Source organism: Branchiostoma lanceolatum, chromosome 6 (genome assembly GCF_035083965.1).
Source record: "Branchiostoma lanceolatum isolate klBraLanc5 chromosome 6, klBraLanc5.hap2, whole genome shotgun sequence".
NCBI classification, from domain to species: Eukaryota; Metazoa; Chordata; class Leptocardii; order Amphioxiformes; family Branchiostomatidae; genus Branchiostoma; species Branchiostoma lanceolatum.
Genome location: NC_089727.1, coordinates 22716562 through 22742787, shown reverse-complemented (window position 1 = coordinate 22742787; position 26226 = coordinate 22716562). Strand labels below are relative to the sequence as shown.

Here is a 26226-nt window from a genome sequence, read left to right as displayed (position 1 = left end):
TCATTTTTTTGACGGATAATGATAAAAGCTACAAACTGGTGCTGGCGCCAACGAAAATATTGTAATAAACTATATTTATAGTGAAATTATTGATTTTTAATTAGGTTTTAATTAAGTCTCGGTATCCGCCGAACCTCACATATCACCCCTTGGCGCGAATGCGAGTGTGAAGATTGAACGGTTCTCTTAACGAATCCGGCAATAAAAGCGATAATTTACCTTCACTTCTTCTTAATTATAGAAAATAAAAATGTGTTATGGCCATAAAATCTGCTAATCGGCCGCAAAATCGACGTTTTCGCCGCAAAATGCAACGAAACAGCACCAAAATCGGCAGCGTGGATCCTCCATACTAGATTGACCTGTTGTGACCCCAAAACAGCTGCTAAACTCTCGCGAAGTCCCGCAAAATGCGAGAAACTGACGAGATTGTGAGTGTTTGCTGCCGTTCCCGCACTGTACTCCCTTACTCCCTCCCCCATGTTGTTTACGTGCCACGCCGCCTGTCCATGCTGTCAGCGGGCGGGCGGAAACATTTAAACATGGCGGCCTCCTCGTCAACTATGGACGCGCGTAGGCCGCCCCAAAACTTGCCCAGCCATGTACAAACCGTAGAAAATGGATATTGTGAAAGAATGGGGTATAGTTTGTATCTAAACTGTAAAAAAAAAGCTGGGTGGGCGGTTAAACCGTCCGCGGCTGAGGAAAAGTAGGTCACCTTCTAACATACCTTGCTCCAGTCATTTACACACACACCCTTCACATTCAATATTTGTTTCATCCGTTCTTTTTGCTTAGAATACCGATCGCTGCACGCATGGTATTGTATACATATTGCACCTAAGCTACTTTTGCTCTCTTTATGTTTATGAATTCGTATTCAAACTGTGGGAGGTATTAGTAAGATTATATGCCTCAAGAATAGGACTGAAATGTCTTTTTGTTTTCTCTGTTGTAGGAACTAAGGAAGTGGAGGTGGTTTGCCAAGTGCGATCATGTGGTGGAATGGAAGAGAATGTTCAACCCATATCTATATGATTTAAGTCATTCAAAATAAGCAATACATACATGGGTGTCATCCTTTTTTGTTTCAAGTATCAAGTCTCTTTTGCACTGTACACCTATCAAATGTAAAACAGAAATACTACATGATATTTTTGTGTTTTATCAGCTGTAGGTTCTCCATATCAGTTATCTTTTCACTTTTTCAAGAAAGATCTAGAAGTTGGACATGCACATTAAAGGATGTTAACCAGAAAAAAAATCAGTGACGGCTTTTTGACCGATTAGAAAATGAACAGTACCAGCAGTCAGTCCCACGTTTTGAGATTTACTGGTCGAAGACAATAATAAAAATCTGAGGCCAAAACAACAGATTTAGCTAATTGCCGTTGCTCTCTAGATATAGGTGTAGATTATACCTAGAAACACTGAAACTGAGTCTTCAGACAGCAAGGCGAGTGTGGTATTAAAGTGTCAACTATGGCTGAACCTAAAATTATATCCTTCATGTGATCCAACACACACACACACACACACACACACTTGCAGCATTCATGTAAATTTACACTTGAAACCAAAAATGATATCCAAACAGCAAATCAGGTTACCCCTAGAGTGTGGACATAGTCAGCTTGTTTTCATGTTGGAACAAAAAAATCCACATCACTTGTGTCTCGCCCTCAAAATATGATATAGTACCCTATTCTGTACGATACAACCCAAAACAAACCTGGACTTGAATTTTCTACACCGGTACTTACCCCTACAATATATGCATCGTGGTACAAATGACTGCAATACAGCACAACATAGCATAGCATATAAAGATTAGTTCCTTTATTTTTATATTACTGTTTCAGTGTTTGGAAAGTGATGCCATGGGGGGTGGGAAATAGCTGCTGGCTGGCCAGGCCATGCCAATATGTACAATAAAGGTTATCATTATCATTACTAATCATCGCAACTGCCAAACTTCCATGGTTTCACAGTCTTAAACAGCATTCTACTGTCTCTACTCTAGATCTAGTCCCAGTCTCGTCAGTGTTCTCTTTGCAAGGTTGGAGGTTGCCAGCGTCTTGCTGCGACACCATGGCCAGGTTGACTGCTTTGACTCCGTATACCTTTACAATAAAAAAAACACAGATTTTTTAGGACATACTCGTAGTAGAGAACACACAAGTTCCAGTTTGCACTGTAGTACGTAAAGAAATTGACCTATCTTAGCGGCCCTACCAGCGGAATTTTAGTCAGGAGAATCAAGCTTTCATGCCGCCCACCCAACGTGGCCCCTCCCTTCGAAAGAGGCCGATAATATGACAACACTGGCGGCACAGGTAAACGGCGTACCGGCTTTAGACTGCGGACTAAATCGGCTAGTCTCCCACTGAGGTGTGGCAAGTAGGTAAATTCTTGTAGAGAACACATTGCTAGTACGTTACCGAAGACCCTCTACTCTAGTATACAGTAACCCCGTCCCCCGTCGCAATCTTATCATAACAAAGAAGTGTACAGGCACGAGCCCGACGAAGGGTCGAATTGGCTGACTTTACGAGATACAAGACCAAAAATAATATTTCGAAAGGGTAGTGTATCCTCTGAAGATGTTTATACATACGTACCAACGCTATAAAATGAGTTTTTCCGGTCAAAATCGCGTCGAGTCGGGCCATAACTTGTGTACAGCATGAGAAAACATGGCCGCCATTTTCTCTCCACGGCGCGAGTGCGCATGCGCATAACGCTTCCAGCAAAGCGGCTGCGCCCCTGTGGGAGCGCCTGGGACAAACATTTCCGCGTTTTTCTAGATAATTAATAGGAAGATTTATGGACCTTTAATGGTCAGAAATATATACTGGAAGTGTAAGCACCACGATATATATTACTTTTTTAGCGCTTAGAGAGAGAAAATCAGCCGCCTTGACAACCTTAAGATACACGTCAGCGGTTGACTTAGCTCGTATGCGAATTCTCTTATCAGTCGTCCTGTGATGTTGTCCGGACCGGCCGCTTTCCGCACCCGTACTCTCTGTAACTTGTCGTACATCTCCCACACATTCACCTGTGGTGGCTGTAGTGCGGGGAGAAAGGCGGGAAGGAGACTGGTGTCCAGAGGTGGAAGTGACTGGGTTATCTTGCTGAGACTGGCGTTAATCGCATCGGCTGTAGCTTTGCTGTTATCCGGAGTAATTCCGTCAATGTGGATTACTGGGTTGGATTTGCCGATATTGGCCATTGACTTAATGTCCTTGTGCCAGTTGGCTGGATCATGTCTTCTTAAGTTATTCACCTTACTACTGTAGAAGGTCTGTCTCGCACGTCGGATTTTCGCCTGAAGTTTGTTACGCAGAGATTTCCATTCTGACGTCGTTCCGTTGTGGAAAGCACTTTGACACAGGGATATGAGATCACTCAGTCCTCTTCAGCTGTCTGACCCATTAGCTCTGGACATGATACTTCATGACTGTACGTGTGTTGAAAATTCCGGTGAGGCCAACTTGTTTAGTTGGAGAACAGTCTCCATACTGCACAAGTGGGAGTCAAAAAGTAAGCACTTGTACTAGCACTCGTATCATAGCAGGTTCATTTTTACCTTTGCCAGTTATTTTTAGGGCAGTGTGGATACTGCGTGTGTGTCTGTATCTGTGTGTGTGTATAGGGCTGACATTTAAGTAATGGCTGCCCATAGGAAAGCATGTTAAGATACACTGAAACAAGGCTTCATAAAAGTACTAACCCAAACTTCAATCTTAAAAATTCTTCTACACTAGAAAGTCACAAGGGTTTAGTTGATAACCATGCAAAGAAAACAGAGGGTTGTACAGCTCAAACTCCGAGGAAAGCTGCCAGTTTCGAGGAAACCCTACCTTTGACCCCAGATTTCTGATGTATCCCTCTGCATGACCCAACAACTCACATCTATCCTTATGCCAACTAAAATGGCAAACTAAACAAATTTCAACCAAAATGGGAAAGCTAAGACCCTACCTGTTCCCTCTAACCAAAAAAGTCTCCAGATTGGGCAAAACATTTCAAGGAAAAGAAAGGTTTTAAAGATTTTAAGTAGGGACTATAAAGGTATTCAAATGTTTTGCAGTCTACTGCGCAACGCGGCTTTGGGGTCACCCCCATATACCGGCACCAACAAGCTATTAGTGGGCTTTAAATTTGGAATATTCCTCGCAAGCCAGCTCGAAAAGCACTACCGTATTTCTTCTAATAGAGGACGCACTTTTTTTAAATTTCAGATCAACCTTCAAGATGAGGCTTCAGGTCAAAGCCAAAGTCGGGGTGCGCACTTTATTTAGGTTTTCTTTCGAGAAAAGTCGCGACATAAGTCAGGAAGTCACCGATTATTACCCCAGCAGGCTGCCCCGTCACTTCGCCGACGAGCAACGTTAATTTATGCATGTTCTGTTCTTGTTCATGTTCTTTTAATGTTTACAAGATATTATAAACGATAACGATGCTACATCATACGTATATTTTTGAAAAGGTATTCTAGATATAAGAATTATTGATTTAGTGATATTAAATATCAAACTATGAGACACCAAATAACGCTGGGTGTTTTCAACCGCGCCACTATTTCAGTGTGTTGGGCCGGCCATAATTTCGTACCCCACACCGCTTGTACTACGCCGCTTGCGACGTCAATAATTTTCTAACCACCCACACGGCTGCAAATACGGGCACATCGTGCGTATCTGTGGATATTTTGATCAAAAACGTAATGGCTAGGATCTAAAATGTTCCAGAGTTAGCTTCAGCGGGAGTTTAGTTTTTATTTTGACGGATAAAACGCACACTTCCGGGTTCATTGATCGCTAAAATTACGCAAAATCCGCCATAAATCCGCAAATAAATGTATCCTTTCCCGAAAACATCTTTTGGTTTTGCATTTTCTTTACCATAATGTTGCTACGTAGTTGATAAAACCGCGTTTTTATTGCGTTTTCAAGTGTAAAGTTGGACCCTTCTCTCTGAAAGGGACCCTTCTCTCTGAAAGAAGGAGGAACGCCCGCCTCACCTTTTTCTATAAGCTAGTTAATAACCTCATCAATATTAATACAGATAGTCTACTGAAACCAGCTCAGGGGCGCACCCGGGGAAGCCACACGCTCAAATTTCAACCTCTTTACGCCCGAACAGACTCCTACAAATATTCATACTTTCCCCGCACCATACCCGAGTGGAACGCCCTGCCTGGCGCGGTTGTTACGGCTCCCACCGTTGAGTCTTTCCGCGCCAGGCTGGCGGCCTGCCCGCCTTAGCCTGGGACCTCCTTCCCCCCTACTTTGCCCCTAGCGGGGTTATCTGGGGGTATTTTTGTTGATGTTGATGTAACATTTCATACAAAAAAAAAGCGTGGATCGCGATTCTGCTGCCCCATGATGCACTTCGTCTGCAAAATTCCCGCCTTTAGCTGCAGCAGCAACCAATCAGAGACGCATAATGCAATCATGTGACGAGGATAACGTAACACGCGAAATGCACCTTGGGGCAGCAGAATTTAAACAATGGCGGCGGGCGATCGGCGAAATGAAATGATTTGTCAATGCATCGCTGTATTTTGCGGCATAAATGCCGAGAGACGAACTTTTATTTTATCTCAAAATGCGTTTTACACGTTTGTCTTTGACTAGCCCCGTAGAAATCAAGCGGATCGTCATCTGGTCCTTCAATATCGAGGAAGTTCGTCAGATATCCTGGCGCGAGGTTCCCAGCTTGACGATTAAACTTCAAAACGTTTTACTCAAAATTTGAGCGGAGTAGAGGGTAAAGTGTTGACCCCAAATAAAGGTAATGTTTTCCCGAAAATTCCTTGAAAAATTAAAGATAAAGAAAAAACACCAGGACTTCATAGCCACATCTTGGAGACACGCGCCGAGCGGCCGGCGGCAGATCGGGGGTGCGCACTTTATTAATAATAGTCTTTATTGCATATTCCTGCCCATAAGGGCTAAATGCACAGAAGACCACACGTGGTCTGTAAGGAACATAATGAAAAACATAAATTGATAAAATGCTACATTCTAATGCTAAAAACTAAAACATACAACCTGTGGGATATTGCTAAACTAAATGATGATCACCTAGTAGTTTCTTCTCTCTTTTTGAAACATTTGGAAATATGACTACATACTTTGTCCATTATATATTCGTTCTTACATGACATCAGGTATATAAAAGTATCCTGTTTTGACATTTTTGTACATTTCTTGTCTAATTCTATTATCTTAAACAACGATTGCCGCTCATCTTTATATAAGGAACAATCAATTAAAAAGTGGCTTTCATCTTCAACATATAAATCGTCACAGAATTCGCATGTTCTATTATTTGGAGGGGTACGGTTTTGCCTGCCAGATTCTATGTGTAGGGAGTGGTCACTGATGCGAAGTTTACACATCGCTCTGCGATGTTCGAAGTTTGCAATGTTTAAATATGCTTCTCTTTCATATATTTTTTTGAAAGTTTTGTATGTTCTTAATTTGTTGCCTTGGTTTTCTCTTCGTCCTTTGGCGTGTAATTCTGAATTACATTTTTGGATGTAAATATCCTTCAATCTTTGTTTTAGGTCATTTGAATGCGAATGTGTGTTTGAGGGACCGTTTATGTATAGGAAGGCAAAACCAGACTCCTTTAACATTTTTCTTACATTAGATAACCAGCAGGATGTTTTTCGGCGATCTAGATCTTGTTGTACCATATAAGCTTCGTATTGAAGACTATCTGTATGTACTTCGTTAGCTAATCTAACATAGTAACTGTACATTCTGCTTTGAGCCTCTATTTGTAACGGAAAACGACCCAGTTCCGATCTACATGCAAAGTTACTGGCGTTCCTCCGAACACCAAGGACATATTTACAGAATTTTAAATGTACAGTTTCTATCGGAGATTTGTCATTCATATTACTGTTGCACCAGACTTCAGATCCATACAATAATATCGGTACAATACATGTGTCAAACAGTTTACAATGCATTGATACAGAAGATCTAGTCTCCCCAAGCGTACTTCTGATGTTATACATTGCTCTTAAGGCTCTCTTTTGTAGATTTTTCGTGGCAGCGCTAAATGTACATCCTGCTGTAAACATAATTCCTAGGTAGCATTATGATGAAACTATCTCTATCTCTTTATTACATAGCGAAAAACTAAGATTATTGAATAAAAGGCCTCTTTTGTTAAATACTATAATTTTTGTTTTCGCCAGGTTGACAGTCAGCTTCCATTGTTGGCAATACCGGCCAAGAGTATTAATTGCGTTTTGTAGTCCCTCCTTACTTTCCGATAGTAAAACAATATCATCTGCATAAAATAGGCTATTTACTTTTGAGAGTTGTAACAGGGGGGCGTCTAGGTGTTTTGCATTTAGTTCCTCTATAAGGTCACTAATGTACAGGTTGAATAAGGTGGGGCTTAGAACGCAACCTTGACGTACACCAATTTCAACAGGAAAATTTTCAGTCAAGCCCGTTTTAGTTTTGACACTAGCTTCGGACTGGTTGTATAAATCCTTGATTATATCAAAGACTTTTCCTGAAATGCCATTGGAAAGAAGTTTGTACAATAGCCCCCCGTGCCAGATGGAGTCAAAGGCTTTTGACAAATCTACAAAGCAAGCAAATAAGCGTTTTCCAGATTGTGTGTATTTAGATATAAGGGTTTTCAGTATGAAGATGTTATCAGATGTCCTGTAATTTTTTCGGAATCCTGTTTGGTTTGGTTTTATGATTTCTTTTTCTTCAAGAAAGGTTGACAATCTTCTGTTAAGTATTGAAGAGAACAGTTTTCCTAAACAGCTTGAAATGGCGATTCCCCGATAATTGTTGGGGTCATCTTTTCGCCCTGCTTTGAAGATGGGGACAATATAACTTTGGGACCATGTTTTGGGGAAAGTTCCTTTCGAAAATGTGCTGTTAAATAGTCTTAATAAAGGGGACAATAGGATTATTTTTCCTGCTTTTAGCATTTCATTGATGATCATGTCGTCCCCGCTGGCTTTTTTGTTCTTGAGGGCTTTTATTGCATCGTTGATTTCTGATGCAGTAATTGGATTATCTAAAGGTCCTGGACTTGCTTCACATTTTTGTAGTGCCTGGAATTTGTGAAGAATTTCCTTTTCAAAATTAAGATCAAAAGTTTTTTGTTTTAGTCTGGATTTGCTGTGTATAGTTCTGAAGTGTTCTACCCATGTGTCGGCCGGTAGATCTTCCTGTGGTACTGAGTTGGTCTTTTTGAGTTCGTTAAGTAGGTTCCAGAAAGCGGTCGGATTATTGTCTTGGAGGTTTTGAAGGCGCATTAGATAGTTGTTTTCGAATTCTCGTTTGCGTTTTTGAACAAGTTTATTGAATTCTTTCTTTTTCTTAAAATAACTACCTCTTAGGGATGGATTTTTCGGGTTGTGTACAAGGAGATATCTGAGGTTTCGTAGTTCTTTCCGGGCCTCATAACATGTTTTGTCAAACCATTTTTGCGTTTCGGCGCATGCGCGCCGGAACGCATTGTCCTGGCTTTTACCTTCAAGCATGCAAGGAAGGAACCAGGGAAGCTTGGTTCAACACTGTGTCGCACACAATAAGACCTTATATGGCAATACGTTCTCAAATCCTTGTATAGCCGTTGCCTTATATGGCAAGAGAGCACGAAAATGCAGGCAGGCTAGATTTGCATGTGACACAGGACGGCGACCGCATGTAACTGCTACAACTGTTCGGAAATATCATTGCATTGTGGTTTCGGACTTTGATATCCTGAAAAATGACCATATTACATCTATTCCACAAGATTGCAGAAGAAAAAAAATGATTTCGTCAAGAAAACGACAAAAATCGGCACAAATGATACCATATAGTGAGGTTATAGCATTACGTCCAGAGTGAATAGTTACGTACCGCAGCTTGGCCGATCTGGCAACGCGAAGCACTTCGGACCCAGAGGATCCGGGTTCGTCTCCGTGCATGGATTGGTTCTTTTTTCTTTTTAGATATTGAATATCAAAAATATATATTGATATTATATTAATCTATCAATATCATATTTATGAATATCATTTTTTTTCATTAATAAATAAAGAAATATTTTATATTTGTTATTTTTAAATATTCATTTAATATATACAAGGCCTTTGTCTTATGAACAGGACTTCATAGATTCCAAACCCGGCATTCGAATTTTTCTGTTCATTGTAATGGAAAATACCGTGCAGCGGCTCCTATGCGCGGTAAGATGATTCTTGCAAAACACTCGCCACTAAACTTCTATCCCCGATGTAAACAGAGGCTCTTGATGTTGTTTGCAAAACAGCGATTCTTTGTTACAGTAGCAAATGCTCCATTGTTCAGTATCGACTTCATTCAGACAACACGGACGTGGAAAGTGGCGCCCCTCGGCACAAAACTATGGGAATTTTCATGAATTTTAGCAAAATTACCCAGGAAAATAAGGAAGAAATGTTGTAAATGCGGAAACCAGAATAATACGGATGAGGTAGCTGTTGATTTGTTTGACATTTGGTAGTCATTTAAGATAGAACCTTAGCTGTTATGAACTTCTATTTCACTTAATTACCATAGTGCTGATGATTCAATGGTGCTTTTTCAAATTTTATGTTTTATTGCGTGCCATGTACATAATTACATTGATAGCTTTTATAATGAGCCTATTGTACATTTTACAAATAAGTACAAGTTGTAGGCCAAGACCAGCTTTTTCAAAAGCACTTAAGTTAAGTGACGTAACTTCAAAATTGCTTTCCCCAATTTGCCTTTCTCTATTAAAACAGTACTCATTTCCCAAAATGACAATTTTTCTTATAGACTGAACAGCCCTTGAGTGACTTCCTCTGGCAGATTTTACTTCAAGTAAAGGGAAAAGACAATTCACACTCATAAACGTAGCCGAAACGCCAGCTTTTTTTAAAAGCTCTTGTTTGTTTTGTTTTGGTCCTTTGGTTCTCCTGTTACATTTTATTTTTAATGATAACTTTCCTGCTGTTTCTAGAATATTCTGCAACCTGCTAATTTCTTCATCAATGTTACGAGTTGTTAATGTAATATCATGCCCAATAGATAAAAAGTTGTTTAGTTTGTCGGATATCTTCGGGCTATTTAGAGCACGGATGAATTTTTCACCTGAATTTTCGTCCCAAACAAACTTTTTTGGAAGGGGGCGTAATTTGCATTTGGTCATTTTTGTGTCTTGAATGTTCCAATGTGGCGTACGTATATTCGTAGTTATAAGGCAGTGATCTGAAAATTCGGATAAATTGTGGACTTTGAATGCGTTAATGTTATGAAGAAGGGCGCTACTTGTGATGGTATAGTCCACCGTGCTGCAACCTCTAGGTTGATAGCAGGTGTAGCGTCCATTTAAGTCACCTAGAACACGACCATTAAGAATACGAAGGTCTGCTTGGGCACATAGATCAATTAGGCTTTTGCCAAAAGTATTAGGGAGATTTCTATCAGAGTTGTTTCTGGGGATGTCAAGGTTAGAGAAGGGCATTTCTGGTTCAAGTTCTGGAACAAAGGGGTCTTCGGTGGTTTCTTGTAGGGAGCCTATCCGACTGTTGAAATCTCCCCCTAGAATAACATAGCCTTTGGAACTAAAAGATGCTACATCCCTCTCTAACATATCAAAAATACAGTTATCCGTCCTTTTGTGGACTTGAGAGTAGAGAGGACTTATATAAACGGTACATATAAATACATCTTTCGATAAACCAAATAATTCTTTGGATACTCGAACCCAGAGTAAGTCATCCGATTTGGAGCGCTCTCTACTTATAAACTTCGCCAATTCTTTTCTAAAGTAAAAAATAATTCCGCCAGAATTTCTTCTGGCCCTTCTATGTTTTTTCCTCGAAGATGAGAAGTGTTGGAAATTTGGGATGTCTATTTCTGAGGATTCATTACTCCAGGTTTCGATAAGAGAGAAGAAATCAAGGTTGTCTACACTACTTCTAAAGTTATCTTCCTTAAGTTTTTTTCCTAGGCCGTGGATGTTCCAAAAGCCTATGTTAAGAGAACACCTCATATATCTCAACGATACAAAAACTGAAAGAGGACTATTGTTTCCCTACTATTGCGACATGTGTACTTTGCGCTTATTTGCGATACTGCACTATTGATAAATCGCGCAAACCGGTGCAATGGCCAAGTGGGTAGAGTGTTCGCCTTGTACACGGTAGGTCGTGAGTTCGAACCCCGGCCGGGTCATACCAAAGACTTTAAAAATGGTACATACTGCTTTCTCTGCTTAGCACTCAGCATTTGGGAAAGAGTATGGAAGTTAAACACACATCACTACCAGCGGACTAGCCCCCTGCTGTAGAGACTTGCACAAAGTTGTGTGGCCCAAGGGCTGAGAATCGGAGATGGGCGCCGCCATATGTTCCACTAAGTGGCGCGGGAGGACTTTTTTTTTTTAACTATTGATAAAGCTTAAGTTACTTGTACTATGATAGACATATCGTATTCGTTTAATACTAGAAGAACTGATTATTTTCATTACAAGTACAGTAAGTGTGTTAAATTTTAGTGAATGACCATTTTACGGATACAATGTTGGAAGTTAATAACCTGCGTAGTGGTCCTTGCCGCGCCAGTCATCTTCACGGCACTGATGGTAGTCGGCGTCTCTGATGTACCTGGGCGGGAATTATGGCCGGGGTGCGTACTGGGCTTCTGGGAACCAGCTCTCGTAGGGGTCGTCGTATCGGCGAGTTGGAGGGAACGGCCGGCGCTGGAAATCCATGGGCTGCTGTCTCCACCCCATGCTGGGGCGCCAACCGTCAGCGGTTCCGTCCTGTGGTCGCCACGGTAGATGGGCCTCTCTGTCGTTTGCACGAGGGTTCCTTTGCACGTACGGCGAGAAGACATGGCCTTGACCACCAGTTATATGGTCTCCGTTCAGGGGCTCAGGGGGGTTAAACTGGTTTCTTTGTTGGTAGCGTCCGTCTCTCTCTGTAAGACGTGTCTTGTTTCCCGTGTTGGTCTGCTGTGGGAGCGAACGTCTGCCTCTGCTATAGGTGCCCATACCAACGGTAGGGTGAATAGCAGACTTCCAGTTAGCAGCCAACACCTTCAGTCCTGATCTGTTCAGGTGATAGCCGTCACGGTTGTACAGAGACTGTTTGATTGTTCCGCCGTCACCGAGGTTGTCATTGTTGACAACATGAACGAAGGGTTACTCCTGGCCGAGGACGTGTAAGAAGTTGTTCACATCTTGAGTCACCTCCATTAGGTGTTTGTCATTCCTCGGCGGGATGGAGGAGATGACAATAGCGGCATCTGGATATTTGTCGTGTGTTGTCATTATCAGTTGTCTGATATTTTCTGTCACACCTTGAGCAGCTCTCTCCCGTTTGATGTCGTTAGTCCCCACGTGGAGTACAATACATTTTGGGTTGTGGTGGGATGTGGATTTGATGAGGTCTGTTGCCTGTGGAACCGTCATTGCTGTGTATTTGTGAGATTGCTTGCCGGGATATAGCATATTAGGGATTATACCCCTCGTGTTTGAGTCACCAGCTATGATGATTTCTGGATGTTCTGGGGTGGTGTTGCGTGGTTGGGCAGGTGCCGGGGCTTCCCGCGGTGGGTTGTCCCTGTGTGGGTTGTTCGGCTCACGGCTGTTAGAAGACCGTCCTTCAAGCGTACTTTCTGTCAGGGCTTGAAACCTGTTGGTAGTAGCAATGTTCGGTACGGTGACAGTGTCCGCTAGTTCTTCTTCGACCGGGGTCTGAGCTCTTTCTTGTGAGATGTCGGTTTGAATTGCTGCACTTTTCACTCTGTTAGCATTCTTTGTTTCTAAGGCTGTGATTCTGTTGCGCAGGTTTTTGTTCTCAGCCTCGAGGGACTTGACACGTTTTTTTAGCGCTTCGGTGTCACTTTCCTTCGCCATTTTCTCGGCAGGCGTTTCTTTTGTTTCAGACAATTTGCATTCAATGCACGCAATGCGAGTAGACAATGCGTCAATTTTGTTGTCGTCGTTTGTTATTCTGCTAGCTAGAATTGCTTCAAGTTTGTCTATGTTCAGCTGAAGCGATTGTAGTTCGTTGTTGTTGTTCTGGTCTTCTGTTTCCGTTTCTACGTTACCGTGGTCCGAGTTAACAAGAGATTTAGGGTTTGTTTCTTCTTCACACAGGTCGTTACGTGGCTGGTGTGTCTTCATGGGCACATTGGCGGTACTTTCAATGGGGAATTCAATGGAACACTCGACGCAAATGTATACACTGTCTTCGTCTTTGATGAGTTGACGAAGCAGGAATTCGTGTAAACCAGTACAGGTATAGTGGAACCACTCCTGGCAGGTGTTACACTGGATTACGCCGTTGTCTTCTGGCCCAGGGCGTTCACATTTGTGACATATGATGTCTTCGCATCCGACTTCTTTGTCATGGCATTTTGACAGCTGTGTTTTCAGCTCTTCAAAAGTGAACATAGTCCACAGGTAGCATGCTGATCCTTGTACAAGAATCTTACTTGTGTGGTAGACATGTAAGGTTACCGAGCCGATCGGATCGGCTGTGGTGGCATCATAGAAAGGCACAGCTAGTTGGTGGCCATTCTTACCTTTGTCGACGGTAGATGCGTTGTAGTAGGATTCAATGGTTTCTATCCAATGTTTGTGCGATCCTGCTGGGATATGAACGGTAACGCTGTTCTCGTTGTGCTGCACAAAGTAGTCACTGGTCGGTTTTGCCTTCTTGTCTCGCTTAGCGGGCTCAACGATTACGTTTGAATTGTCGTATTGTTGTCGACGATCTGTGTTTGATAGTACATAGAAGGCTTTGCTCACCTCGGAGAAATAACGATCGGCCCGTGCTTGCTGCTCTTTGTCCTTTGTCGTCGTGGTTAGGGTTTTATCATATTTCTTCACTTCTTCCTTGTAAGCTGCAGTTATCTCACCTTCTGTAGCATCTGTTGTGATGTTTAGTAGGCGGTATAACTTGCCAGGAGAGCTGGAGCCGCGATCTTCCTTCGCCATGATGTCCGCTTGGGTTTTGGCTTGGGTTGGGTCTCGCCTCAGGTCCTTTGTTCTCGGGACGCTTACTGCTGCGCGGTCGAGATGTTAGCTTTTTTGATCGCAAACTCAATATTATGATAAAAAAACACTTATAATAGAGTGACGTTAACGTTACTTGTAGTTTAAACGCGTTTTGGATGACACTTTTATCGCAAAAGTAGGGAAATCCTCAGTTTCAGGCGGAGCGACTTGATAGAGGCGTCCGTCTCGCCGCCATCTTGGATTCATATTAAGGTTTTTCTGTCAACTATCTCAGCTGGCGTGATTGGGGTTGCGGTGAAGCCCAAATCGGGGGTGCGCACAAAATGAAAAACAAGTGAGAACTTGACTTTTGGGTATGTTAAGCATGGTATAGTATTTAAGAAGGCTTTTTTTATTCTAAGTTTACCTTCCCTTTAACCTTTTTGAGTGACGTATCCTAAATGTTTCTCTTCTCGTCATGCATGTAAGTTCCATATTTGCATTAACAGGGCTCCAGACTAACTTTTAGACCTAGGAGCACTGTGCTCCTAACTCAAAAAAGTTAGGAGCACCAGCAAAAATCTAGGAGCACCACTACAAAAAGTTGGAAGAACAAGCAAAAGTCTTGGCCATACCAAGTACAGTTATTAATAGTATTAATCAATGTTAACAACCAGGAATAAAGTATTTGAATAGATCATAAGAGATAAAAACCTACATTGATGGTGCAGAACAATTGGCAATTCAATACCTTCCTACATGCTAAATGATACTAGTATGAGGGATTTTTAGAAAAATTGGGCATAGGTTCCCCGGCTGGCCCCTATCCGGGGGCCACGGTGCCTCAAGTTCAACAAGTTGAAAAATACACAATGGTATTTTTTACTTGGAACAAGGCAAGTAATGATTCACATAACCTTGAATGATGAATAAATAGATTATTAAACTCTAAAACTTATCTATTGGTTTCAGGACCAAAACAAATAAAGTCAAATTCCATGATTTGAAACTTCACTGCTGGCATCAAGTTCAAATTTTTTACAGGCATTTTGTTTTCACCCCCACCCTCTGTCTAGAAACAATCCAAAATACTTTAATACTTTAATATTCCTGCTCAATAGTATCAAAAATGATCTGTTTGTGCCGGCCCAGTCAAATATCTTTGGTTCCTTTGAAACGCGCAGTTCAAATTTCGCGCGCCGTGCGGCCATTCAATGACAGGCCGACTGCATGGAGAAAGCTTTGCGATTCATTTTAGACCGCAGCAAAATGGAAGTAGCACCATAATGACGGGCAGATCATGAGCTTTGAAATGATACCGGTAACAAAAAGAAAAATTTGATATTTTGGGGGATAAAACTCCACTTGAATTGATTCATTGATTTTGATCGTAAAAATCATTAATTGAACAGGTGTAAAAATGACTGCAGGATATAGGCTTTTCATTCTGCTGCGGTTTAAAAACATCATGGCGCCGGCGGCCGTCCGGAGACGCACGGCTAGCACTCACATTCATCGGCACATTTCTGGCGTTTGAAACATTTTACAAATCAAACAAATACATCACAAAGGAAAGAAACTTATATCCTTTATTTCTATGGGTAATTTTGCCACTAGGAACGGATAGTTTTTGTACCGCGGGCGTGGGAACATGATAGAAAATTCACCGACGATTTTCGCGGTAGGGTTGGAATACCTCAATATTTTCAGCTTACCGCTTAGTTCTGCAGCCATTATCCTGGCGCAGGTCTTGATTTTTCATTGTCACACCGTGCGACCGTGATTTTAGATCTAGTCGCATTCTCAAAAAACTGGTCGCATATGCGACTAATCCAGTCGCACTCACGAGCGCTGATAAATCATTTCAGTTGACAGTGGCGGCGGCCCAGGGGGGGCAAGGGGGGCGGCTGCCCCCCCGAAAAATATGTTGGGGGGGCGTCGCCCCCCCAAAAATCAAGCTGAAACCCTTGTGAATCTTTTCACTAACAGAGATTTTCTTAACTTAGCTTACTCTACCAGCAAAATTTGTCTCTTAAAATGCAGGAAATAGCGTTTCAGCGGGTCAAGATTTCAAAATTTTCTCCGACGTACGTTAGCATACTAGGATTGTTGCACCCTAGGATTGTTGCGCCGCCGGCGTATATGTCGGGACGGCATCGCCCTCCAAAGCTCATGCTGAAACCCTTCAGTATTTGTTCAATTTATCAGCAAAATTTGCCTCTCAAAATTCAGGAAAAAGCATTTCAGGGCGTCAAGATTTCAAAATTTTCCCGGAGGAGAATGTTGCCGCCGGCAAAAAATATGTCGGGAGGGCTCCAGGGCGTCGCACCCCAAAACTCAAGCTGAAACCCGTCTGTATTTTTTCACATATAGAAATGTCATTAACCTTTTTAGCTTACTTTGTCAGCAAAATTTGCCCCTCAAAATTCATGAAACAGTGTTTCAATGGGTCAAAATTTTAAAGTTTTCAATGTCGCGCTCCGGCGGAAAAATCGTATGTCGGGAGGGTGTCGTCCAACAAAACTCAAGCTGAAACCTGCAGGCCATCGCGTGCAGGAACAACTACTATAGGCTCTTGTTCTTCCCTCGGACCACCAAAGAGTGGAACGAACTTGAGCCTGGTGTGGCGGAGGCGGGGTCCCTCTCCCAGTTCAAAACCGAACTGGGGACGACCCTGCTGTATTGAGCCACCCCAACACGTCCTTGTATATATATAAATATTTGTATCACTAACTCACTAAATTCACTTGTCCTGTCCTTTGCACACACAAATTCAGTTGTGTATGTTCCTTAGTGCCTCTCCTTTATTTTCCCTTCGTTTTACTTGTTCCGGACACTTGTGTTGTATCTAACCCATGCGCAACTGCTGATAATCTCAGATATGAGGCTAAGCAGTATAGAAGAAGAAGAAGAAACCCTTCTGTATTTTTTTTCACATATAGAGATGTCTTTAAACTTAGATTACTTAAAAATTTGTCCCTCAGACTTCAGGAAATAGCGCTTCAATGGGTCAAGAATTTTAAGTTTTCCTGTGGGAGCATGTCGTGCCTCTGGCAAAAAATATGTCGGGAGGGCGCCGTTCCCAAAAATCAAGCTGAAACCCTTTTGCATTTTTTTTTTACAAAGAGAGACTTAGCTTACTCTTCCATCAAAATTTACCCCTCAGAATGCAGGAAATAGCATTTCAGAGGGTCTAGATTTCAAAATTTCCCGGGGGAGCATACCCCCGGACCCCCCCTAGTATTGTCGCGCCTTCGGCGCGACGCCTCGCGCCTTCGGCACTCGTTTCTGTGACAATTCATCTCAAATGATCTCGCCCCCCCAATCAAAATTTCCTGCCGTCGCCTCTGGTTGATCATCTTCTCTAACCAAAAACGCTGTTGTTTTTTATGTGATTTATTAAATGAATGCCTTATCTTAGCAAAGAAGGCTATTGTTTTTCGTTGATGACGCCCTCAATTTGCATTATTTCTCTGTAATAATCTCCACATTTCACCCACACAACTAAATCTCCCTCCAAAGAGCTACATGTATCCAGTATATACAAGTACCACACAAACATCATGACCATACATCTGCTGCAGTACCTCAAAAAGTCACTTGGGGCCCAAAATCTAATAATTTTGAGGTGTCATCAAGACATATACATGTACCCACATACCAAATATCAAGACAATCCCCCAGGCATTCTCGAGTTATGCAAACACACACACACGTACCCGAATCATCATCATCATCATCATTCTTCCGGATTTACTCCGGTGAGATATGATCAATTACGTACCCGAAAACATACCTTAAAGTTGCTTTATAGAGTACGCACTAATTAAATTTTTCAAGTCGCAAGATGGACCCCAAAGTCGGGTTGCGTACGTTATAGGGCGTTGCGCCCCCGAAAAATGGGGAGTCGATCAATCATGGGAGCCGACAGCACCTCCACGTGGAGTTTGAAATTATTACGACTACAGTGCTATGTCTACTGCCATCAAAACGAGCTGACTGCCGGTGAAAATCGCTTCTGGGCTGCATAATTTGGTGTAAGCTTTGCACAAGACCTACAAAAATAATCTTGTAAAAGTTTGTACACGGGCATTTTCCCTGTGAAATACAACATTCCGTGGACAAATTTTTCCAACAGAGTTTCAATCGGCCATGTTTCTGCTGCAAACCTTGAATTTGCAAACTCTAATTAACTGAATGCTACTATGCTATCGTGATTTTGCAGCCTAGCCACGGGCATGGGCCTAGACAACATGCGTCTACTGTAAAGCTTCCAATAGAGTACACATCCCCTATAAAGTACTGTAATTCACTTTATCTTCACGGTAGCAAAATTTCATGGTGTCAGGAAAATGGACATTTTCACTGAACTTTAACTTCACGGTGGTGGCAAGTGAAGGAATCATTACAACAGGTTTTTCAAAGTGATGCTAAGTTCACGGCACAGAGGTGACAGTGAAAATAGTTAACATAAAGTTACAGTCACGTTGTGAATGAAACAAAAATTACAGTATGCACCCCCGATTTGGGGTGATCGCAGACCAGGCAGTTCAAGCGGAAAAACCCAGCACCCCTTATCCAGTATTTTGGTGGCTTGCCAGGAATCGAAGCTGACATGATCACTTGTAGAATTTTTTTCCAGATAGGAATAGGATACACAACAATTTGTAGGGATATGAGCCTTTGCGTTCTCTTGGTGTAAGTGAAAACAAGTTATTGCTATATAATGATATATTTCTGGTCTGTCAATAGCTGCTGTGCTCGAGTAGAAGTGAAGAAGTCTCAAGAAGATATGTGCCTTTGTGCCAAATTTCGACTCATTTGATCAAAAATGCACCTGTTATAAAACCACTTGTATTACTTTTTGACTCACCCTTGTACCAATGCAAAAACCGCTCAATCTCACGATACCTGTCCCTGTGACGTCAAATCCGTCTTCTGTGCCATACCTGGCACTGCAAGTACATGCCTTTTGGGCAAAAAGAGCAAAATAGAGCCTATTCGCCTTCCATTTTGAAAGTTGTGCACTGTCACAGCTGCGGCAGGTCACTATGTGGTCACGGCAGTGTGAGGCACTGCGGCAGTCCCAGGACACCTCCTGTCTGTGTGTCTGTATCTGCCGAATGACTTCATCGTACACCGTTGACATACCATCAGCAATTTTCCTCTTGAAGGTCAAGCCTAGATATTCTGTGTTCCTGGATCACAGGTGATATTCCTATTGTTGACTGCATGTGCCTCTGTCCTTTTTTTATACAGTACAAGGAAAATAGACCTCTGTGGGAAAAAACAGCCAGGCACTGGGCACAAGTACATGCTGAAGGTAAGAGAGGGTGTTTTGTTTGGGTGAGGTTTACCTGTGTTTATTCTGTGCACATGTAACATGTACATAACAATGTGGATGCATGGGATCAGAATAACATCTATGCAATAAAAAGGCAAAAGGATGCAAATATTTTGATTCAATACTATTAAATCACTTTCACAAACATGGATTTAAGTTTGTAAATAGTTTCATCGGATTTGCAAATCAATTCATCCTGATGGTTTTGGTTTACAACCCCATATTTTCTCTGACAACATTGCAGTAGCTGGTCCTGGGTGATACAAATTTTCTTTGTGGTAGTTGTGACGCAATTATCCCGAGAAGGATGTACATGTATTCTCAAAGTAACTCTACTTCTTGCCAGTTTGTGACAACATTAATATCTTTTTACAAAGCCACTGTTCATGCAAATATAATCTATGGATCCAAGCAGCCTTTTAGTGAAAGAGTCCACCATATTCATACATGTTATACACAATTTTCTTTTTAACCTGAGAAAATACATGCTGTACAGTCGGAGAGGGAGATCTGTACAGTGGATCTATGTGAGTTCAAAAGCTGGCGCAGACATCGGTGCCGGTCAGCTGAGTTATCTGAGTTGAACTCTAGAAACATATTGCCGTTTCTTAGCTTGCAGATAGGCCGATGATTTTGACGTTTCTTTTGGCCCTCTTGTAGCTTTCTTTGGAACTGTGGGATAAGTCAGGAAAGGATGAGCGGATTTTCATGATTTTACCTGTATAGATAACCAGGAAGATCAAGTTGAACGTAATAATTGATGCATGTAAAGTGATTAATGTAAATTCAGACTTTATTTGCATAATTGATCTGGAAAATGTATGTTTCAGTTCTGCTAAATGACAGAAACTTCATGCTCATTGCATCAATGGATATAAATAGTGCAAAACGGCCTGATTTGCATAATAAGGACCTCCTTTGCCTATCAATATTGAGCAAAATTTTAATTTCTGAAATTCTGTCAGTTGTTTTTGCGTTTCGGCGCATGCGCGCCGGAACGCATTGTCCTGGCTTTTACCTTCAAGCAAGGACCAGGGAAGCTTGGTTCAACACTGTGTCGCACACAATAAGACCTTATATGGCAATACGTTCTCAAATCCTTGTATAGCCGTTGCCTTATATGGCAAGAGAGCACGAAAAGGCAGGCACGCTAGATTTGCATGTGACACAGGACGGCGACCGCATGTAACTGCTACAACTGTTCGGAAATATCATTGCATTGTGGTTTCGGACTTTGATATCCTGAAAAATGACCATATCCATATTACATCTATTCCACAAGATTGCAGAAGAAAAAAAATGATTTCGTCAAGAAAACGAGCAAAAATCGGCATAAATGATACCATATAGTGAGGTTATAGCATTACGTTCAAAGTAAGTGAGTACGTACCGCAGCTTGGCCGATCTGGCAACGCGAAGCACTTCGGACCCAGAAGATCCGGGTTCGTGTCCGTGCATGAATTTTTTTTTTCTTTTTAGATATTGAATATCAAAAATATATATTGATATTATATTAATCTATCAATATCATATTTATGAATATCATTTTTTTCATTAATAAATAAAGAAATATTTTATATTTGTTATTTTTAAATATTCATTTAATATATACAAGGCCTTTGTCTTATGAACAGGACTTCATAGATTCCAAACCCGGCATTCGAATTTTTCTGTTCATTGTAATGGAAAATACCGTGCAGCGGCTCCTATGCGCGGTAAGATGATTCTTGCAAAACACTCGCCACTAAACTTCTATCCCCGATGTAAGCAGAGGCTCTTGATGTTGTTTGCAAAACAGCGATTCTTTGTTACAGTAGCAAATGCTCCATTGTTCAGTATCGACTTCATTCAGACAACACGGACGTGGAAAGTGGCGCCCCTCGGCACAAAACTATGGGAATTTTCATGAATTTTAGCAAAATTACCCAGGAAAATAAGGAAGAAATGTTGTAAATGCGGAAACCAGAATAATACGGATGAGGTAGCTGTTGATTTGTTTGACATTTGGTAGTCATTTTAGATAGATGATGATGATCCACTGTATTCTGCGGCTCGGAGGTTGTGGAAACAGCCTCCCCCTGCATTCAGTCTTTCTTCATTTCTTTCCACTGTGTCTTATTTTCTGCGAGCAGCCGTAGCTCTCTGAGTTTCCTTGCTGTTCTTAGGTTTCCCATCCCTTTGTTCTTGAGATCAGTTTTTAGGACACTTAGTAGGTTCGTGCAATGTCTTCCTTTCCTGGCCTTGTATTTGTTGCACCCCACTGTAGCAAATTCTAGTGCCTTTTGAGCTGGAGTGTCTTCGGGCATGCGAAGGATGTGCCCTAGCATGCACCACCTTAGATGGTGAACTTTAGTTTTTAGATAGAACCTTAGCTGTTATGAACTTCTATTTCACTTAATTACCATAGTGCTGATGATTCAATGGTGCTTTTTCAAATTTTATGTTTTATTGCGTGCCATGTACATAATTACATTGATAGCTTTTATAATGAGCCTATTATACATTTTACAAATAAGCACAAGTTGTAGGCCAAGACCAGCTTTTTCAAAAGCACTTAAGTTAAGTGACGTAACTTCAAAATTGCTTTCCCCAATCTGCCTTTCTCTATTAAAACAGTACTCATTTCCCAAAATGACAATTTTTCTTATAGACTGAACAGCCCTTGAGTGACTTCCTCTGGCTGATTTTACTTCAAGTAAAGGGAAAAGACAATTCACACTTATAAACGTAGCCGAAACGCCAGCTTTTTTTAAAAGCTCTTGTTTTCTTCTTTTTTTCGATAGAGTGGAGTGAGGTATGAGTTGAATTCAGAGTGGTCATCAGGGTCCTGAATATGTGCTGGATTGGTTAAAGGTTCCTGTAGACTATTTCATAAACTATATCATAACTTATAAGAGAAAGGAAACTTAGCACACTTCTTAGTCAAGAAACATGTAATAACTGTGTCAAGTTTTGTTTCTCTTAGTTCATGGGAAAGCAGTCTACAAAACCTTTCCTCAGCATATCACATATTTGGCTATATATTCTGGCTCTAGTACAAAATGTATCACACTTCACTCAATCCTAAGCAGCTGTAAAAACTGAGAAAATACATGCTGTACATTAGAAAAAAATAATTTGGAAAACAGATACTGATGCCGTAGAATGCCAAAGTCAATTCCAAAGTCAAACTCCGAATTTCTGGAAGAACAAAAATGAAGAACCTATATTTTGGTATACCATACTCTGTGTGTTTAGACTTAATTTTGTTGATCCTTCCTGGGCATGTTGATTTCGTAATGAAGGCAACTGTCTATTTTTCCAAAATGTTTTTTAATCACACGCTCGTATCACTTTTGGGGTCTCCAGTAACCTCGGAGACCAGACCCCATATATCGGCGCGCCACCTAGCACCACGAGCGCGCCCAAGCTTCCACCGGCCCACCCTCCCGCTTCCCCCGACGATCGACCCCGCCCCACTCTCCTCTGTAAACCCAAGCTCCGCTAGCCGAATACATGATCTCCCAGGGTACCCAGAGGATGTCATCCATATGATCAAATCAGTATGGCCTAATCTAATTTAACTCATGGTCTTCTGTACCAAAATGACATATGTTGTTTGTATTTAAATCCTTTGCTAATTGGCAGAATTCCATGTTTATATTTCATCATAAACTACGCGAAAGCATTGCACATTTGAGCAAAATCGTTTTGAAAGGCTGTATGCCAAACATTTGAATGAGGGCCTGTGTACATGACCAGGGCAGACACATGCCAAATTTTGCATCATTTTGGTTTAATACATAGGAACTGGAGATGTGTATCTTTGTTAAAAAAAGAGTGAACAAAGCCATGTAAGCACATGTCCTACGCATTCCCATACCACATTTGGTATGAATACTAGCACACCTGCGCCAGAAATGCAAGATAACTAGATTAACTAAATTGGCCAATCAGGTGGTTGCAAGCAGTGTTCTCGCCAGCAGCCGTCCTCCCGTCATTTTTTGTCGCTCATGACGGACAAAATTTTTGCCCAACCCCTCATTTTTAATGGACAAAATCGGTGTGTAAAGATATTTAGACAGAGCTTAGAATTTTCGAAAACTCCAGAGGATCAGCGGAAGTTCGTGATGAGGGCGATCTAGATCATTTCTAATGCCCGCCGGCGACAACCCCAGCAACACACAGAGAGCGCCGTGGTGGTTGCTAGTAATATTTGTTGGCCGCCGAAAACTCGGCGTCATGCGCCGCCCTCCCCACTACACTGTATACAGTTTTGGCCAGTCGCATCAGGCTGACGTTTATTTCTGTTTTGTCCCTCTCGGTTCACCGTCAGTTATTGTCATCAAAGAAGCCTTAAAATTCAGGAATACTCCTATAGCTATCAGGCTTTCTGTAATCTGTGTACAGTATTAAAGTTTTAAGCCGTGGCGGCTGAGTTCTTCCCGCAAGAAATGGTAAACAGGCCTCAGATATTGTAATCCACCAATCACAGCGCACGTCTCCGTCGCGTCAAGAAAAAACGACCAATGACATGCGAGTCTCGCTACTCGCGAGATTTCAGCTAAGCGTGAATTTGCGAGATGTTAGGGGAATGGCGGGAATCGCAAGAATCGCACGACGAAGCGGCTGTTGGAAGGCTTGAATCGACAACTTTTAAACACATTCAGTGCAGTTACCGGAGAAATTAACCGCGGAAAACATAGGACAAAAAAATGGACATCTTTATTGCGTTCTTTCTCAAAGTAGGGTTTCAAATTCCTCATTACGTTCAATAATTACAGGGCGCATAGGGAACAAGTGTTGAAATGTTGTGTTTTATTTTTGCCGATTTATTCTGTGTGAATTTTTTGTAGGACGTAGCTGATACGTAATAAAGTTTTGTTGCGCTAAATTTTCTTTTCTTTGCCGATTGTATACAACATAGAAGTGTAGCTTGTGTGTGAAGTTGTGAACATTTGATATTTCCGCGATGACGGCACGCCTCCCCAAAAAATTAAGCCTGAAACCCTTGTGTAATTTTTCACCAAAAGAGATGTCATTAAACTAAGCTTATTCTACCAGGAAATTTGCCCCTCAAAATGCAGGAAATAGCGTTTCAGAGGGTCTAGATCTCAAAGTTTTCCGGGGGAAAATACCCCCGGACCCCCCTAGAATGGTCACGCCTCCGGCGCGACGCCTCGCGCCTTCGGCGCTCGATATGTTCTTCCCCGAAGCAAAATTTGAATGACGGGTAAAAATTTCAGGCTGGCGAGAACAGTGGTTGCAAGGCTCACAGGCAGGCCAGGTGCACTTGGGGTCACTGACCTTTAGGTCATATGAGGAAAGCAAGGCTCGCAGGCAGGCCAGGTGCACTTGGGGTCACTGACCTTTAGGTCATATGAGGAAAATACCCAATGTTCTCCCCCAATATACCCTGCAAAATCGTATTTTGAAGTGATGTATGCCAAAAGTGCAAATGAGGTTCTTTGAATATTTGTTCAATGTACCCCCATAGCAAATTTCAGGTCATTTGAATGTATTTCCAGAGCACAGGAGGCCAAAATGTACGTTTTTGGTCAGGAAAACCTCAATAAAATCACTTTCAAGCTCAATATCGAAAAAATTAAAAAGTGGCCTAGGGGTATTTGCCTACACTACCTTTGTACCAAATTTCAAGTCATTTGGTCAAAAAATGACAGAGATGAATCGATTTGAAGATTTGACAGGAGAAGAAGAAGAAGAAACCTGAGTAAAAACAATATGTTGAGCCATACTAGGTATGGCTAAACATAATAACTCCACCAGAGTACATAACTCCGCCACGCTGCATAGAACTGTCCGCTGTGTAATGCACAAATTTTCTGAAGTCATGGATTGCGGAAATTCTTCCGCAAAAGAAATCTTCAGCTACAGTCTTGTTGTTTACATTTTGAAATTTTCATGATACTTGGTGGTCTATATGCCATTGGAAGAGTCCTTTCTTGTATGCGGGTGATATTTTTTTGAAATTCAATTTGATGATTATTAGAAAGTCACTTTTTTGATGGAGGAATTTTTTTTGGAAACGTCCAGTATGAATGTGAAATTGGAAAAGATCCATTTCTGACTGGTCTGACTTTGTAATAATAGTAGTTCAGTTTTTGGCAAACGTTATTTTGGAATGTTCCATTTTTGAATTTGGGTGATTTGGGAACAGTCCCTTTTTTCACGAGGAGGGAAATGAGTGTAAGGTGCTGTATTTGCTCGTGTAAATGTTGCCTTTCCTGCTGTTATCTATTTCAAAATGAAAAAATAAGAACAACATGACATTGTACATGTAAGTTGTAACCCATTTTTGTGTATGAATACAACATGATTCTATACCTTCTCTCCAGCACCTAAAAGTAAAAAAGATGAGGAGTTCTACGAGAAAGTATCTCAACTAGCAGAGATGGGATTTGAACGGGTAAGTCCTCTGAGGTTTTAACTGTCGTGTGGCACTTTTCTATTTGTACTTTTGGTTTGTCAGTTAGATTAAAACTAGAATGTTTTTGAGTTTGGTTGATTATATCTCTGAATACTTCTTAAATTACATTGTATTATATATCTAGCCCTGTACAATGATACCGGTAGTCCATTCGTTATGATCATACATTCTTGGGTTGAGCACCAGGGCAAAGTGCTGAGTTTGCCATGAGAAAGAAGTTCCAAAATTTCCCTTGATTATACAATATACACAGGTATGTTGGTTGTTCCTTGATTATTAGCATTTAATGCATTGTATCATTGGAAAGCCTAATAGATTTATTTCCCTTTAAAATGATACCTCATTTGTTATGATCATGCTATAGTGCAATGATCAACATGACTGATTTCGTGAGTGGCTAACCCAAAAAAGTGCTGAAATACCCCTATCATCATCAGACTGTTTTGGCAGGGGG

The 26226-nt window shown here is 41.5% G+C and overlaps 1 protein-coding gene across 2 annotated transcripts in view; it reads left to right on the top strand.

The window, feature by feature from the left end:
• Window positions 1-26226, top strand: part of LOC136437062 (ubiquitin-conjugating enzyme E2 K-like) — a 78620-nt gene that overhangs the window by 49251 nt on the left and 3143 nt on the right. Inside the window, exons 6-7 of one of the 2 annotated variants that reach the window (XM_066431512.1) lie at window positions 19261-19324; window positions 25681-25751. In XM_066431512.1, coding sequence (XP_066287609.1) covers window positions 19261-19324; window positions 25681-25751 — 135 coding nt within the window. Of the gene's footprint in view, window positions 1-958; window positions 6404-19260; window positions 19325-25680; window positions 25752-26226 lie in introns of those variants that run through there. The other variant, XM_066431513.1, reaches the window with a different exon arrangement.